This window comes from Rhinopithecus roxellana, chromosome 1, assembly GCF_007565055.1.
Source record: "Rhinopithecus roxellana isolate Shanxi Qingling chromosome 1, ASM756505v1, whole genome shotgun sequence".
Classification (NCBI taxonomy): Eukaryota; Metazoa; Chordata; class Mammalia; order Primates; family Cercopithecidae; genus Rhinopithecus; species Rhinopithecus roxellana.
In genome coordinates, this window is record NC_044549.1 from 182018114 (window position 1) to 182034809 (window position 16696).

Sequence of the window (16696 nt, forward strand, 5' to 3'; positions counted from 1 at the left end):
CACAAACAAATGGAAAAACATTCCATGCTCATGGATAGGAAGAATCAATATCATTAAAATGGCCATACTGGCCAAAGTAATTTATAAATTCAATGCTATCCCCATCAAGCTACCATTGACTTTCTTCACAGAATTAGAAAAAACTACTTTAAATTTCATATGGAACCCAAAAAGAGCCCACATAGCCAAAACAATCTTAAGCCAAAAGAACAAAGCTGGAGGCATCACGCTACCTGACTTCAAACTATACTACAAGGCTACAATAACCAAAACAGCATGGTACTGGTATCAAAACAGATATATAGCTGAATGGAACAGAACAGAGGCCTCAAAAAGTAATGCCACACATCTACGACCATCTGATCTTTGACAAACATGAGAAAAACAAGCAGTGGGAAAATGATTCCCTATTTAATAAATAGGTGCTGGGAAAACTGGCTAGCCACATGCAGGAAAATGAAACTGGACTCCTTCCTTACACCGTATACAAAAATTAACTCAAGATGGATTAAAGACTTAAACATAAGACCTAAAACCATGAAAACCCTAGAAGGAAACCTAGGCAATACCATTCAGGACATAGGCACGGACAAAGACTTCATGTCTAAAACACCAAAAGCAATGGCAACAAAAGCCAAAATTGACAAATGGGATATAATTAAAGAGCTTCTGCACAGCAAGAGAAGCTATCGTCAGAGTGAACAGGCAACCTACAGAATGGGAAAAAATTTTTACAATCTATCCAACTGACAAAGGGCTAATATTCAGAATCTACAGGGAACATAAACAAATTTACAAGAAAAAAACCCATGAAAAAGTGGGCAAAGGATCTGAACAACCATCAAAAAGTGGGCAAAGGATATGTCACAAAAGAAGACATTTAGGCAGCCAACAAACATCAGGAAAAAAAACTCATCATCACTGGTCATTAGAGAAATGCAAATCAAAAGCACAATGAGATACCATCTTATGCCAGTTAGAACGGCTATTATTACAAAGTCAGGAAATGATGAGGCATGGTGGCTCATGCCTGTAATCCCAGCACTTTGGGAGGCCGAGATGGGTGGATCACGAGGTCAGGAGATGGAGACCATCCTGGCTAACATGGTAAAACCCCGTCTCCACTAGAAAAACAAAAAATTAGCCAGGCGTGTTGGCAGGCGCCTGTAGTCCCAGCTACTTGGGAGGCTGAGGCAGGAGAATGGCATGAACCCAGGAGGCGGAGCTTGCACTGAGCCGAGATCGCACCACTGCACTCCAGCGTGGGCGACAGAGCAAGACTCCGTCTCAAAAAAAAAAAAAAAAAAAAAAAAAAGTCAGGAAAAAACAGATGCTGGAGAGGATGTGGAGAAATAGGAGTGCTTTTACACTGTTGGTGGGAGTGTAAATTAGTTCAACCGTTGTGGAAGACAGTGTGGCGATTCCTCAAGGATCTAGAACCAGAAATACCATTTGACCCAGCAATCCCATTACTGTGTATATACCCAAAGGATTATAAATCATTCTACCATAAAGACACAAGCACACATATGTTTATTGCAGCCCTATTCACAATAGCAAAGACTTGGAATCAACCCATCAATGATAGATTGGATAAAGAACATGTGGCACATATACACCATGGAATACTATGCAGCCATAAAAAAGGATGAGTTCATGTCCTTTGCAGGGACATGGATGAAGGTGGAAACCATCATTCTCAGCAAACTAACACAGGAACAGAAAACCAAATACCACATGTTCTCACTCATAAGTGGGAGTTGAACAATGAGAACACATGGACACAGGGAGGGGAACATCACACACTGGGGCCTCTCAGGGGATAGGGGACTAGGGGAGGGATAGCATTAGGAGAAATACCTAATGTGGCGTGATCTCAGCTCACTGCAACCTCTGCCTCCCGGGTTCAAGTGATTCTCAATTCTCGTGCCTCAGCCTCCCAAGTAGGTAGGACTACAGCTACATGCCACCATGCCCAGCTAATTTTTGTATTTTTAGTAGAGACGGAGTTTCACCACATTGGCCAAACTGGTCTCGAACTCCTGACCTTAAGTGATCCTCCTGCCTTGGCCTCCCAAAATGCTGGGATTACAGGCATGAGCCACCATGCCCAGCCTCTTTTGCATTTTCATTTACAAACTTTAGAATTATGTTGTTAATTTACATGAAAAAACATTTGGAATTTGATTGGGAGTACACTGAATTTCTACATCAATTTGAGGAGAATTGTAATTTCTACAGCATCAAGTCTTCCACTCCCTGTTCAAGATATAGTTTTCCATTTACTTTGAGTTTCTTAATTTAAAGTCTGGTACATAAAAGTTTTAGATGTCTTTTGATAGATTTAATACTAGGCATTTGTTTTTCTTATGTTACTTTAGGTAGTATTTTTCGTGTTTTTTCTTCTCTCTTTTTTTTTTTTCCAATTTGAGTATAGAAATACAATTGACTTTGGTGTATTTACCTACCTTGATCCAGCTCTTTTTTTTTTTTCTTTTTTTTGAGACAGGGTCTCACTCTATCACTCAGGCTGGAGTGTATTGGCACAATCTCGGGTCACTGCAACTTCTGCCTCCCGGATTCAAGCGATTCTCCCACCTCAGCCTCCTGAGTAGCTGGGACTACAGGCGTGCACCACCACACCTAGCTAATTTCTGTATTTTTAGTAGAGAAGGGGTTTTGCTATGTTGGCCATGCTGGTCTCAAACTCCTGACCTCAGGTGATCTGCCTGTTTCAGCCTCCCCAAATTCTGTGATTATAGACGTGAGCCACCACGCCCAGCTTTAACTCATTTATTCTAAAGTATACTCTAGTTTCTTCAGAATTTTATACACATACAATTTATTATGCATAAAGATGAGAGTTTATTTTTTTTCCTTTCCAATCCTTTTACTTACTGTTTCCAGTAAAAAGGTTGACTAGAAATGATAATAGTAAACATCTGGTCTTACTGATCTCAACAAGAAAGCTTTATTCAACATTCCACACTAAGTATGATTTCTGTAGATTTTTATGGTACACAGATACTTGATATCAGACTGAGAAAATTTTGTAGAATAAGTTTGCTAAGAGGTTTTGTTATGAAGGGATATTGAATTTTATTAAATGATGTTCCCGTACTGAGTGATAGGGTCATACCACTTTCCTTTATTATTCCACTAATATGATATATTACAGTGATTGATACTTGAAAGGATAGCTTACATTCCTGGAATAAACCCAATTTGATAATTATTTATTAACCTTTTTTACATTTTGCTGGATTCTATTTGCTAATCTTTTGTGTAGAAATTTTGCATCTGTGTTCATAAAAGTTATGTTTTTTATCTTTGTCATGATGTCTTTGTTAGTTTTCCCTTTCTAAGTTTACATACTGTCCTCAAAACATTAGTTAAGGAGTGTTCCTACTTTTCTGTTCCTGGAGGAATATATTGATGTAATCCTTTTACTTTATTTAGAGACAGGGTCTCACTTTGTTGCCCAGGCTGGAATGCAGTGTCGTGATCTTGGGTCACTGCAGCCTTGAACTCCTGGGCTCATGCAATCCTCTTACCTTAGCCTCTCGGGTAGCTGGCAATACAGGTGCATGCCACCGTGTCCAGCTGATTTAAACTTTTTGTAGAGACGAGTTCTCACTATATTGCCCAGGCTGGTCTTGAACTCCTAAGCTCAAGCGATCCTCCTGCCTCAAGCTTCCAAAGCCCTAGGATTACAGGCATAAGCCACCACCTCCACCCTGTAATTCTTCTTAAATGTTTGATGGAATTCATTCCACCTGGTCCTGGACTATTCTTCATGAGACAGGTATTTTTGTAGACTCCCCTGTGAAAAGAATGGAAACCCTGAGAATCTTCATTGTCCGAGGACTTCTGAGAGGTAGAACAGAGATAAAGAGAGAGAGCGGAAGAGAGAGAAAGAGAGAGAGAGTGAGAGAGAGTGAGCAGTAGTGTCATGTGGCATTTCAAAATGCCTGGCATTTTCCTAAAAGAACCCTGCCCAGTCCCCAACCCCCTGGTCATACGGCCTGACCCATCGGGCTTGCAGGGTGACTGGCTTCATGAATGTCAGTTCTCAGGTTGCCAGGTTGCTGCTTCTCAAGGATGACCCAGACTCAGAGAAGTCTCTGGTGTCAGGCGGAGGACGCTGAGTGGGGGACAGGAGGAACTGCTCAAAACAGAGGCTCTTTGTTTGCTTTGCTTCTGTGTCAACTGGGCAACATTTGGAAACGATAAATATTGGTTCAGAGGCCCACTGCTTTCTTACCCACCTCCTGCTGGTCAGCTTTTCCAATTTTCCTGCACGTACACACGAGTGCAGCTATTTCCTTAAGGGCCAACTCGTAGTTGAAATTTAAGAGTTTTGCCCTGTTTGTGGTGAAAGATTTGGCTCATGCTTGGGTTGTTTTAGAACTGTAAGCTTCCTTTATGTCCTCTCTCATTCTTTCTCTTTCTCTCTCACCTCCCTCCCTCTCTTTCCTCCCCCACTAAATAAATAAAGAGAAGGTCAATATCAAGAAGGCAGCTGTGGTCTGGAGAAGACCAAGATTCAGGAAGTGTGAGTTCAGGTCTCAGAGCTCCATGAATGAGGACCCATCATTTGACTGTAATGTCCACATCTGATAAATGGAGGTACTGATCTTATCTTGCAGGGCTGCCCCAATGATCTTGCCCCATGACAGTGCCTGACACTTACAAGGGGATAAAAACATGATATTTTCTTCCAGCTGAGCACAATCAAGCCAGTCCATGTCTAAGGATCTGCAGTTGGTACTCAGACCTCTCCCAGACTGACCAGCCCCTGTGCTGGCAAAGCCCTGGGGGCTGTGTGCCTTTGGAGAAATGGCAAGGCTGGGTGTCTCATGTCTGTCCCTCTCTCGGTATGACCCCAGGTGAGCTCCTTGGCCCCTGCATGTCCTGGTTTCCTGGGAGAGGCAGTGTCCCTGGTGGATGTGTACACTCTGGAATCAGACTGCCTTCTTTTGTATTCTGACTTTGCAGCTGACCTTGAACAAGGTATCATCCTCTCTGGTCCTCAGTTTCCTTGTCTCATCTGTAAGATGCAGATGCTAAAGCACCAAAGTCAGAGGGGTATGGTAAGTGCTCACTGAAGCTCCCAGTAAGTCTCAGCCATCATTAAGCTATAAAAAGGGACAGTGAATTTCAACTCCAGAGCATCTCTGGCATAGAATTAAAGAATATAAGTGAGAGCACAGGTACAAGTGTCATGGACACGGAGCGCTGTAATGTTACTCTTACCTTCACATGCTCCTACAGACATATACAGGCATCGGCACCCCATATAGCTAGGGCCATGCACACATGTACACCCCAAAGCTGGCCTCACCCCTTTCTACCCCATCCAAGGAATGGCAAACGCGAGGCTCTGCTGTTGTCCTCCTGAGCAAGAGCCAAGACCCTGGGCCTCTCCATCTAGGTGCGTGTAGATGACATGGGAGAACCAGTTCTCTATGTCTTGTCTGAGCTTCCTTCATATCCCATGAGGCTGTGTACTTCCTTCCCAGCACCTGTCTTGGGCTTGGACTCAGAGGACCCCTCTGAGGACAGGGCATAGAGTTGGCTGGTCTGGAGAGAACTCAGCCTGGCCGGTAGGTAGTTGCTCCCTGCTGAGGGGCTCTGGGTAGGCTATGGGCCTGTGGCTGGAGAAGTGGCCTCGGCAGGGCTTAGTCTATGAATGTAGATGGGCTCCAGGGAAGGAGAATCACTGACCATCTTCTTTCCATGCCCTGTGTTGAGCTTCCCTGAGTTCGTGGCATGAGCTCAATCTTTGGTAACTGCACTTCCTGCTCTCTGGCAGACCCTGCAAGCTTACTATAGGGCCTGTCCCCGCATCAGCTATACGTGTGCATGCTGCTCTGTCGGGTGCCTCCCAGTTAGCCTTGCCCCTGACTTTTCCTGCTCATCTCACATCCCTACCTCAAGGTCTCCAAATGAATCCAGACCACTACCTAGAGCCTGCTGCAGGGACAGTAGGAATATGGCCCTCATGCCAAGAGTCTTCTTTCCCCATGACTCAAGTGCAAGGGACCCATGGACGGGCCAGGGGGGAGTAAGGCAGGGCAGCAGTGGTCACTCTCCCTCACTGGTGAGGCTGATGTGTTGGGAAAGCCAGACTTGCCTTCTGTCCTCAATGTAAACAGAAAGCCTCTGCAGTGGACTTTAAAGTGGGAGGTGTGTAACCCCTTTGCATATGAGATCATCTTTTGGAGCGTGGGAGAACATAACCTAACTTCCAGTTATATTTATTGTTATTGCAAAAGATTAACACATTATCATTCATCCATATTGAATGTGTGAATTGGCCCTGTCTCCCACCTGAGTCTGCAGTCATGACAGATGGAGCCTTTGAGGTGTCCTAAGGGAAGATGGGGATCACCTCACAATTCCATAGGTTAAGAGGGGAGTGCCGACCCTGCCCTTTGTTTTGATATTTTTATTTCCATATTTTGTGGTTTGTATGTGCCCAGTTAAACGGATGCACAGATTAGATAATCTGGCTTTAACTCCAGTCTTCACGAGATGCACACATGCCTTAAACAGATTTCTACGAGGAAACTAGAATTAGGAGATAATTCTGACAATACAAAAACAAGTGAACAAAAAGCAAATGCCTGACCTGACATATCCACTAAGTTTGGTATGGGCTTGGTTAACTAAAACATGAGACAGAATGAAGGACCATCTGGTCAGGTTGGATAAGAAGTAACTTTTGGCAAAATCTCTGAAGTCTGGATTTACACTTCGTGGAAGGAATCTTGACCTTCCCCCAGGTATATTATGCCTTGAGATAATAATCCTATATAAGGCCGCATAAGCAAAACGACATTTGAAAATGAGTTTCATCTTTAGCTCATCCTTTTACAAAGTTCTATTCCTTGTGCATGATTAAAGTGTACACATTTTTTAGTTAAAATATAAGCATCTAGAAGGCACAAATTCAGCATTTTTCATGATAAGTATGTGCAATTAAAGCGGTTAGGAGACTCATGGACTAGAGGGGAACATGGTGGTCTCAGGCTGTAAGAACAGGCCACACCCTCCACTGGGCCGCTTGCTTTGTGCTAAGATGGTACTTGGTTCTGAGCCTTACAGTGTCTTGACCACGTTCCTGGAACCTTCTTGTGGGAGGGAGTTCATCTTCCCCTATGACTCTGTCCCTAGTCTAAGGTGTCCCACAGGAAGCTTGAGGGCAGGAAGTTTTCCAGCCCAGGAGCCTGAGCTCAGACGGGCAGGAAGAGGGAGCAGCTCCTCTGTGGGGGACCTTTGAGAGCCCAGCAGCAGGATTTCGAGGGACACCTGGTCGGGAGCAAAAGGTGCTGAGTCTGTCTTTGACCTTGAGGCCAGCTTGTTTCTCCTGCATCCTCTCCCAAAAGGGGCTTTGCCTGTCATTCTCCAGTTCTAGTGTGGGGTCTGGGCGAAGTTCTTTTCCCTCTCCAGCCTCGGAGTCTCCCTCTGTGGACTGCGCAGATAGGACTGGTGGCACGGACCAGCTCGGCCGCCCTGGAGTCAGGAGCAGAGCCACCCGGTTCCCAGCCCGCCTTAGCCGCTCCTGGCACCGAGCGAGCCGCGATGACAATGGCTGGATTGTGCTTCATGTCCCTTCTCATCAGCATTTCTGTGCTGGACTCCTTCCACTCGCGGGTCGTCTCCAGAGCTCAGGAAATGAGGTGATCAGTGGGGCGAGTAAGGAAGGGGGGTTGGGAGAGGGGCGATTGGGCAACCGGGCTGCACAAACACGGGAGGTCAAAGATTGCGCCCAGCTGGCCCGGGCCGGGAATAAAAGGACGTGGGGCGCGGGAGGCTGCACAGAAGTGAATCGGACTGTGCTCGCTGCTCAGCGCCGCACCCGGAGGATGAGGCTCGCCGTGGGAGCCCTGCTGGCTTGCGCCGTCCTGGGTGAGTGCGGGCGCGGGGAAGCAGTGCAGAGTTGCTGGCTGGCGCGTTCTCTGCAACCCGGGCGGCCACCGCGCAGCCTGCATGCACTCCTCGCTCAGGCTGGAAGCCTGGGTGCCTGGGTGCCTTTCCCTTGCCTCTCTACGCCCCACCCCTGGCCTCTGCTTGGGCCTCTAGACACCTTTCACTGCACTCACTGTCTCCTTCCCGTCCTCCTCTTTGTCCAGTAAATCTTGCAGCAGCGAAATACAATAAATCAGAGCACGTCTAACCAGGTTACCAAAACCCTTTGCTGCTGCCTCTTGTCAAGTCCAAACTCCTTAGCACGGCATTCAAGGCCTCCCAGGTCTGACCATTCCCCCTTTCAGAGTCTGATGTCCCCTGGGTGCCCTGGGAGCTGTCAGAGCGCCCATCGAGCAGTCAGAGCATGGGATTTGAAGCCAGACTTCTTGGATCCAAATCCTGACTGGCTCCTCACCAGGGAAGGGGTCATCACAGCACTTGCCTGGGAGGGTCAGGTGAGGGTCAGCTAGGTGGTGGATGCCGGGTACCAGTGGCAGATGTTGCACACATCCTGCTATGGGGCAGTGACTGACACCTCACTCCCCAACCTCCTGAGGTGGGGCCCCCTTCATACTCTAACTTCTGCCTGCCATTCATGGGGCATTTGTCACACTGTTGGGGCTTCCATGTTTAGTTGTCTCTCCCCATAAGCTAGCAATTCCTTGAGAGAGGACCCCACGTTACTTGCCTTTATCCCCGCACAGAGCAATTCACAGGCTGTGCAAGGTAATGCTCCACTGAGGACACATTCTCGCCTATAGGAACCCTGGAGGCGTGGCTTTGCGGAGGGGCTGCCACAGACTTATGTTGCCTCCTAGGATTTCCCATGGGCCAAGGGGGATGATGGGGGTCGCTGGGGTGGCATGGGGTGGCCCCTCCTCATGCATCCTGGGGAGCTGTGGGCCTCCTGGCCACGGGCTTTGTGGATCTTCTTCAGAGCCAGTGAGTCAGCCTTGCTGTTATGGCCCACAACATAACAGCATTTGTTGTTTCAGTGGAGATGACAGGGGGCCTTGGGCACAGGGCAAAAGCTCGTGTGATAAGGATGCTATCTCTGCAACCACATGGATTTTAATAGTTACCCATGGCTGGCTTCAGCTGTTTTTCTGAATGGCAGCCAAAAAGTGTGGTGAAAATGGAGGGATAGTTCAGTGGAGACAGAGGGGAGACTGTTGAATTCGTGGAGTTTTTAGTTATTCCTAAACAGAGAGCAACAGACAAGAGTCACAGACAAATTAGTTCTTTTTTCATTAATTTACCTGCAACTACTGGCCAAGAAGGGGTGTAACTCAGAATGCTTTCTTCTTTTGTGCCCTGAGTAGCAGACCCAGAGTCTGGAGACCCAGATTCTAGGCCTGGCTTGGCCAACAATAAGCAGGGTGACCTTGGGTTAAAAAAAAAAAAAGGCATCATTCTTTGAGTCTCATTCCCTCTTCTCAAAAAGATGACAATTCCTCCCCTGCTGGTTTTCCAAAGTTTGAGGTATCGAGCCAATGTGTTGGGGTAGCTGAAAATACCCTGTGCACACTGAGGCTTATGTTCCATGGCAGGGCAGGGGCCAGGACAGTGACAGGAGGAGACAAGGCAGAGACAGAGCAGACTGTCATCTCCAGCTGGGAGCTGATGGTCATGCCTGCATCCCTCTGGCCAGCAGAGGGTGGTCAGGAGGAAACTGGGAGGCCATTAGGGCAACCTTCTATTGGCCGAGTCTCAGAATGCAGTAGAACTAGTGCCCTGTAGCGTTCATGGACAGGAGTGAGAGGAGGATGGGACTGAGGGGATGTAGCTGTCAAGGCCTTTCTAGGGGCGATGCTATCTCTCCCTCAGCACAGGGAGTGGGTCTCTTCCATCTCTGGTCTCTCTCCCCCAGGGCTGTGTCTGGCTGTCCCCGAGAAAAGTGTGAGATGGTGTGCAGTGTCAGAGCATGAGGCCACCAAGTGCCAGAGTTTCCGCGACCATATGAAAAGCGTACTTCCATCCGATGGTCCCAGTGTTGCATGTGTGAAGAAAGCCTCCCACCTTGATTGCATCAGGGCCATTGCGGTAAGTCGCTGCTGCCTAAAAGAGAGTGGAAGAAAGCCATACTTTATCTCCGGTCACTTTGGAGCAATTCTTTACTAACAGGTAGGAGGCTGACATGTGGGGCAGTCAACCCTGACTGTTATTAAAATCACTTCAAAAATGGAAATTGGGAGGTTTTCTTTAATGTGTCTGGAAAGCAAAAGTCAAAAAGCACATTGACTTTTGCTTTCCAGACACAGTAGATGCAAGGGTGACTGTTTTGAGACACTAGGTTCTCTGAACTCAGCAAAAATATAAGAATGCCTGCTATGAGGCTGGGCACAATAGCTCATGCCTGAAATCCTAGCACTTTGGGAGGCTGAAGCAGGTGGATCACCTGAGGTCAGGAGTTCGAGACTAGCCTGGCCAACATGGTGACACCCCATCTCTGCTAAAAAATACAAAAATTAGCTGGGCATGGTGATGCATGCCTGTAATCCCAGCTAGCTACTTGGGAGGCTGAGGCAGGAGAATCGCTTGAACCGGGGAGGCAGAGGTTGCAATGAGCCAAGATCCTGGCACTGCACTCCAGCCTAGGTGACAGAGTGAGGCTCCATCTCAAAAAAAATAAATAAGAATGTCCACTATCAAAATTATTATATGACCTTCTTTGGCAGCTTTTGATACACAACTGGGAAGACGAGTGATACATGCAGGGGGAAGAGTACAGTGTCCTGATTGCAGGTGACAGCTGATCCCTTTGTTCTTAGGTCTACAAAAATGCTCTCAATCCTTTCAATGTTGCCCCTGCCTATCTGTACTTGTCAGCTCCCATGCTGGGCAATGGGGCTGCAGTGGTGAATTAAACACACTGGTCCTTACCCTCAGGGAGCTCGTGGCCTAGTCAGGAGAGCAGAAAAACACACGAATAAGTAAACAACTAACTCCAAAATGTGGGGATGTACAATAGAGAGAAAGGGAAGAGTATTCTGACAGGGACTCACAGAAAAACCTGCTTTGTCCTGGGTGGTCAGAGACCATCTCTCTGAGAGAGATGTAATGAAGCTGAGACCCAAGGACTTAGCCCGGGTTGGCTCCAGTGTAAAATATACCAGGCAGCGAACAAGAGCAGATGCAAAGGGCCTGAGGCAGAGCAGAGCGGGCTTATTCAAGTTGCTAGAGGGAAGCCAGGGTGATGGGACCTGTCAAAGATAAGCACAGCCAGATATTAGTTTAGGCAGTGACAATAGGTTTCATTCAGTGACTACTGACAGTGGGGGAAAGAGCTGGGCTCCGTTCTGATTTGTGCAGCGGTGATGTGGGCATTTTAAAGGGAGAATGAGGGAGGGGAGGACGCAGGGCTCTGCAGAGTCAGAGAAGTAAAAAGGTAGAAAGGGCTGGTCAGTGTAAATGTGAGGAGGCCAGCTGTGTCTGATAGCTGGCAGTTCTCTTGATTAGGACTCTATTCTCCCACAGAGACTGGGAGACAGACACTCTATCCATCCTGATGATTGTGTTGCAAAGGAATGGTTCTCAGTCCTTGAGACAGATGCTTGTGAGTTTCAAGAGATACATATTCACAGTTTTCAGCCCTTTTTAGTAAATGCTCTTGGAAAGGGAGGTCAGGGGCCTATCATCAGTTGTGTCGGCTAGAAGAAACAGATACATTTTCCTGGCAGCACTGAGTTTTCTCAGGCAAGCACTTTAAGGGGAACCAGGGCCATCCCAGGGATAGAGATTTGTTCTGCTAGGAGCCACGCCAGAGTCTGGTCAGGTCTCTTAGTGCAGGGGTTTGGACAGACTTGTCAAGTGTGGGAAATTCTACAGTTCTCAGCACAAAGCAAGCAGGAGGTTAGCCGAAGGGAAAAGGTGGAAGAGGTAGACACATCCAGATGAAGCGCCCGGCTTCCCTCCAGGAATCTGCGCTGGGGTTTTCCCCCTCTACCACTGTCTTTCTGATGGCTTCCCCTTGGCTTCCCTCCAGCCTTCTCTCTGTGGCTTTCCTTCTTCTGGGTTTGGTTATCTTGACTTGTGAGAGCTTGCTTGATTATAATCCTGTCCCTCCCAGCTGGCACAGGTTCCCCTGGGAACCCTGCAGCTCAAGTGCTGGACCCTGTGTTTTAGGCCTTAGCTCTTCAGCTCCCTGAGCCCCTGAGGCACCAGTGATTTCTTGGTGTCTTGGAAAAGAAAGGCCAGGTTCCTGACCACTCTCCCAGCCCCACTGCACTGGGCAAAGCTCTCGTTTGTTTGCTTCATTTTTATTCAACAATGTGAGGACTGGGGAAGGGAAGGTGTTTGCAGATTAAACAAAACCACGAAGTGTGTTTCATACATAAGGTCTAGTTGTTGTGGAACAGAAAGGCCCATTGTGTCTCTTAATTTTGTTTTGTATTGTGGTATATGTTTTACAACCCAAATGTCCATTGATGAGTGAATAGATAAAATGTGGTATACACAAATGAAATATTTTTAGCCTTAAAAATAAATGAAACTCTGATACATGCTGCACTGAGATGAACCTTGAAAACAAAAGTGAAGCAAGCTAGATACAAAAGGACAAATATTGTAAGATTCCACTTTTATGAAGTATCTAGAATAGTCAAATTTATTGAAACAGAAAGTAGAATAATGACTACCAGGGGTTGGGGTGGGGGAGAAATAGGAGGTAATTTTTTAATGGGTAAAGAGTTTCAGTTTCTGGAGATGGAGGTGAGGGTTATAAAACAATGTGAATGCATGTACTTAATGCCACTAAAATGTACACTTCAAAATGGTCAAAATTGGCTGGGTGCAGTGGCTCATGCCTGTAATCCCAGCACTTTGGGAGGTAGAGGCGGGAGGATCACCTGAGGTCAGGAGTTCGAGACCAGCCTGGCCAACGTGGTGAAACCCCGTCTCTACTAAAAAAATACAAAAATTAGCTGGGCGTGGTGGCACCTTAATCCCAGCTCCTTGGGAGGCAAAGGCAGGAGAATCATTTGAACCTGGGAGACAGAGGTTGCAATGAGTCAAGATGGAGCCATTGCACTCAAGCCTGGGGAACAAGAGCGAGACGTCTGATATAGTTTGGCTTACAACATATTTTATTTCATTTAGAAATATTATTGTCTCATTACTTGATTGTAACACAACAAAGCTCATGGAACTATAGTTTTTGCTTTGTAATTTGTTTTGTTTCATTTTGTTTTGTTTTTTGAGAGTCTTGCTCTGTCACCCAGGCTAGAGTATAATGGTGCAATCTCAGCTCACTGCAACCTCTGCATCCTAGGTTCAAGCAATTCTCCTGCCTCAGCCTCCCAGGTGGCTGGGATTACAGGCATGCACCACTGAGCCCAGCTAATTTTTGTTTGTTTTGGTAGAGACAAGGTTTCACCATGTTGGCTAGGTTGGTCTCGAACTCCTAACCTCAGGTGATCCACTTGCCTTGGCTTCCCAAAGTGCTGGAATTACAGGTATGAGTCACTGTACCTGGCCTGCTTTGTAATTTGATCAATAAGAAATCTTCGTAGAGAACCGGCAAGGACTTCTGGAAAAATCATTTTGATTAAAGACATTTAAAGCACAAAAGGAGTAAAACTATGTGTTTAAGTGTCTAAATAAAAGAGAGTTTGGCTCACTTTAAGGACTTACATAAAAAGAAAATAAATTATAGATCCAGTAAGAAGGCAGCTATAGTATTTCAAGGGAGCTGTTGATTTAAAGATGAGGGCTTATAGAAACACAAAGTCAAAAAGAAACATAACCTGAAGTAACGGTGTAATGATAAGAAACAAACCTGGACTATCTGGACTCAAATCCCAGCTCCATGACTTACTGGCTACGTGGCCAGGGGAAGTGACTTAACCTTTCTGTGCCTCAGATTTCTCACTTGTAAAATGGAGCTGAGATAGAGAGATGAGCTGCCCCTGTGTTGGAGTAGACAATTATACCAGAGATGAGCAAAAATGGAAGCAATAATCAAGCTTTTGATCATTCAGTATGTGGTATCACCAAGAAGCTAAATCCAGAGAAAGTGCCCAGTTCCTCAGCAAAAGGGTCCTGCAGTTTTATGGACCCAGGACAGGAAGGAAGAGCATTGAGTACCGAGTCAGAGTGAATATGAATGTTTTCAAGGTTTCCATCTTCCCCTAGAAAAAAAAATCTCCACAGAAGCACCTGAGGAAGACCTCAAAGGAAGTCTCAAAATAAAGAGGTCTCTGAGCAAAGGTCATGGGTTAGGAATGAAAACAGGTGTAAAAAGAGCGTGGCCACCCCAAGCGAGCTGCATCCTTGACAGCGGAGTCCCCTCCAGAGACTGCATTGCACTGGCTGTGCTCTGAGTCTGAGGTGTCAAGGGCGGCTTTCTCCCATGGAGCCTGCCAGGTTAAGCCTTTGTAATTGCCTATGGTAAAGTCACGTAGGATTTTTTACCAGGAGCTGAGCACCTCACCAGGGAAAAGAGAAACACAATCCATCCCTCCCTCTATGCATAAGGAATAGGAATTTGGTGGCTAAGTGCCCTTGCAAGGGAGACAGAGTCAACTGAAGCCAGCAGGGCTGTGCATGGTCTAATCAAGTTCTGACCCTGGGTCCGTGGAGTCCTGGTAGCCACTCTCTACTTGTGCGGGTTGAGGTGGGCCTTCCTTGGAAGTCAGGGCTTCATCCAGGACTGGCCTGTTCTCTTTCAGTTAAACGAAGCGGACGCTGTGACGCTGGATGCGGGTTTGGTGTATGACGCTTACCTGGCTCCCAATAACCTGAAGCCTGTGGTGGCAGAGTTCTACGGGTCAAAAGAGGGTAAGTTCTCCCTGGGACCCCAGGAAGGAGTTGTCACCCTTATTCTCTATGCTGAGTCTTGTGTTTTACAGGCAGGTTTTCATCTTTGGAGAGTGAGTAGGGAATGAGGGGCCCCATCAGCCGCCACAGCCACACATCAAGGCCTCCGGGGGCTTGGGGCTGGCTGAGGGCTGGTGCTCCTGAAACTGACCCCTGTGCCAGAGGGATATGCTTACCAGAGAAACACAGCAGGCTGTGTGCAGCTTGACCTACTGCGGACTAGTGATATGTCTGGGGTCCCTGGAGGCCTCTGGAGCCATAGGTACCACTCACATGGAAGAGGTCACTTTGGAGCACACACTCAGATGCCAGCAGCACTGCAAGTCTTCTGAGATCAACCTGACTGTCCCTGGGCCTGTGCCAGTGGGCAGGAAATACTTTGATGGGCCTCTGTTGCCACAGCTCCAGTTTCCTGTTGGCTGGGGTTGGTAGGTGTAGGCAGACATGCCGCAGGGCCAGGGGAGGCAAAGCATTCAGGACACATGTGCATGTGGCCTTCTTGCCCCTGTTTGCCTGGAGGGGTAACATTACAAATATACCTTCTATGGTCTTCTCTCTCCCCTGCAAGCCTAGGAAGGTTTTCCTGATTCCCTCCTCCTTATTGCCCAGTCCAGTAAAAGCAAGGCCTCTCCACTCCCCTCCCTCCTCAAGAGTCCTGTGGTGATGAGCCATGTTTCCCTGTACCAGGCTGAAGGCCTTCCATTCACACTGTGCCTTTGCAGATCCACAGACTTTCTATTATGCTGTTGCTGTGGTGAAGAGGGATAGTGACTTCCAGATGAACCAACTTCGAGGCAGGAAGTCCTGCCACACGGGCCTGGGCAGGTCCGCTGGATGGAACATCCCCATAGGCTTACTTTACTGTGACTTACCTGAGCCACGTAAACCTCTTGAGAAAGGTAAGCTGGCAGGAGGCTGGGTGCCCTCGAGCAGCTGCCTCTGCTCCAGTTGCCCACACAGGCCACACTAGGCAATCGCCATCAGCAGACATGTGGGATGAACTCAGGTGGGGGAAGGAGGTTAACCAACTTTAAACTGGCGGGTCTGCTGCACCAGCAGTGCTTGGGAGTTGGAGCTGAGACTTTTTTCTGCTCTGAGCTCCCAACACCCCAGCAGAGGCTGTTCTGATGAGTGAGGAAAGGGTGCAAGGCTCGGCAGAGGGTTTCAGTCTAGACGATGGTGGCTCTCTTGTCCACTTCTCTGGATTTCTTTCCTGGAGGTTTCTCTGGAGCCCTGCACCTCTCTAGGCAGTTCTATATCTGGGGCATGGATCCCAGAGGGGACCTCTCTCTGAGCTGTTCTGGCCTCTGACAAAGCAGGGAGAGGGTGCACTGAGAAAGACCCAAGGTAGGCCTGGGTTAATGGGAAGCATAGGCCTTCCTCAGATGGATGGTGGCAAGACAGAGGTCAACTGTTCCTATTAGAAATCCCTGATCTTGATGAGTTAGCATAAGGGCAAGCTGGGACTGCATGTGCTGGTTTGGTTTTAGTCCCCTCTGTTCCCTGATGGGCCTGGGTGGGGTGATGCCTTTGGCTGTGGCCAGCCTCACTCATGCTCTGTGGTCCTTTTCTCTGTGCTGAGCAGCAGTGGCCAATTTCTTCTCGGGCAGCTGTGTCCCCTGTGCGGATGGGACAGACTTCCCCCAGCTGTGTCAACTGTGTCCAGGGTGTGGCTGCTCCACCCTTAATCAATACTTCAGCTACTCAGGAGCCTTCAAGTGAGTGAGATGTCTGCTGCTCCATGGTGGCCAAAGTGCCAAATGTCCTCAGGGTGAGAATTCTTTGCTGGTCCAAAGCCGAGCCCTGCCTGCTTACAGGGGCATCAAGGTGGCCTAATCCCCTCCCAGTGAGTCAGAAGCACAACCTGGGACTCCTAGGTCAAGCCAGCCCATGTTCCCTTTCACCT

General features: G+C 47.6%; 1 protein-coding gene across 2 annotated transcripts in view; it reads left to right on the plus strand.

Annotated features, from left to right (window-relative positions):
• Positions 1 to 7668: 7668 nt before the first annotated feature.
• Positions 7669 to 16696, plus strand: part of LOC104675057 (serotransferrin) — a 31902-nt gene continuing 22874 nt past the window's right edge. For both annotated transcript variants that reach the window (XM_030934008.1, XM_030934013.1), the window contains exons 1-5: positions 7669 to 7914; positions 9845 to 10017; positions 14643 to 14751; positions 15513 to 15689; positions 16376 to 16508. In XM_030934008.1, the coding sequence (XP_030789868.1) occupies positions 7872 to 7914; positions 9845 to 10017; positions 14643 to 14751; positions 15513 to 15689; positions 16376 to 16508 (635 nt within the window). In that variant the 5' untranslated portion in view covers positions 7669 to 7871. The remainder of the gene's footprint in view (positions 7915 to 9844; positions 10018 to 14642; positions 14752 to 15512; positions 15690 to 16375; positions 16509 to 16696) is intronic.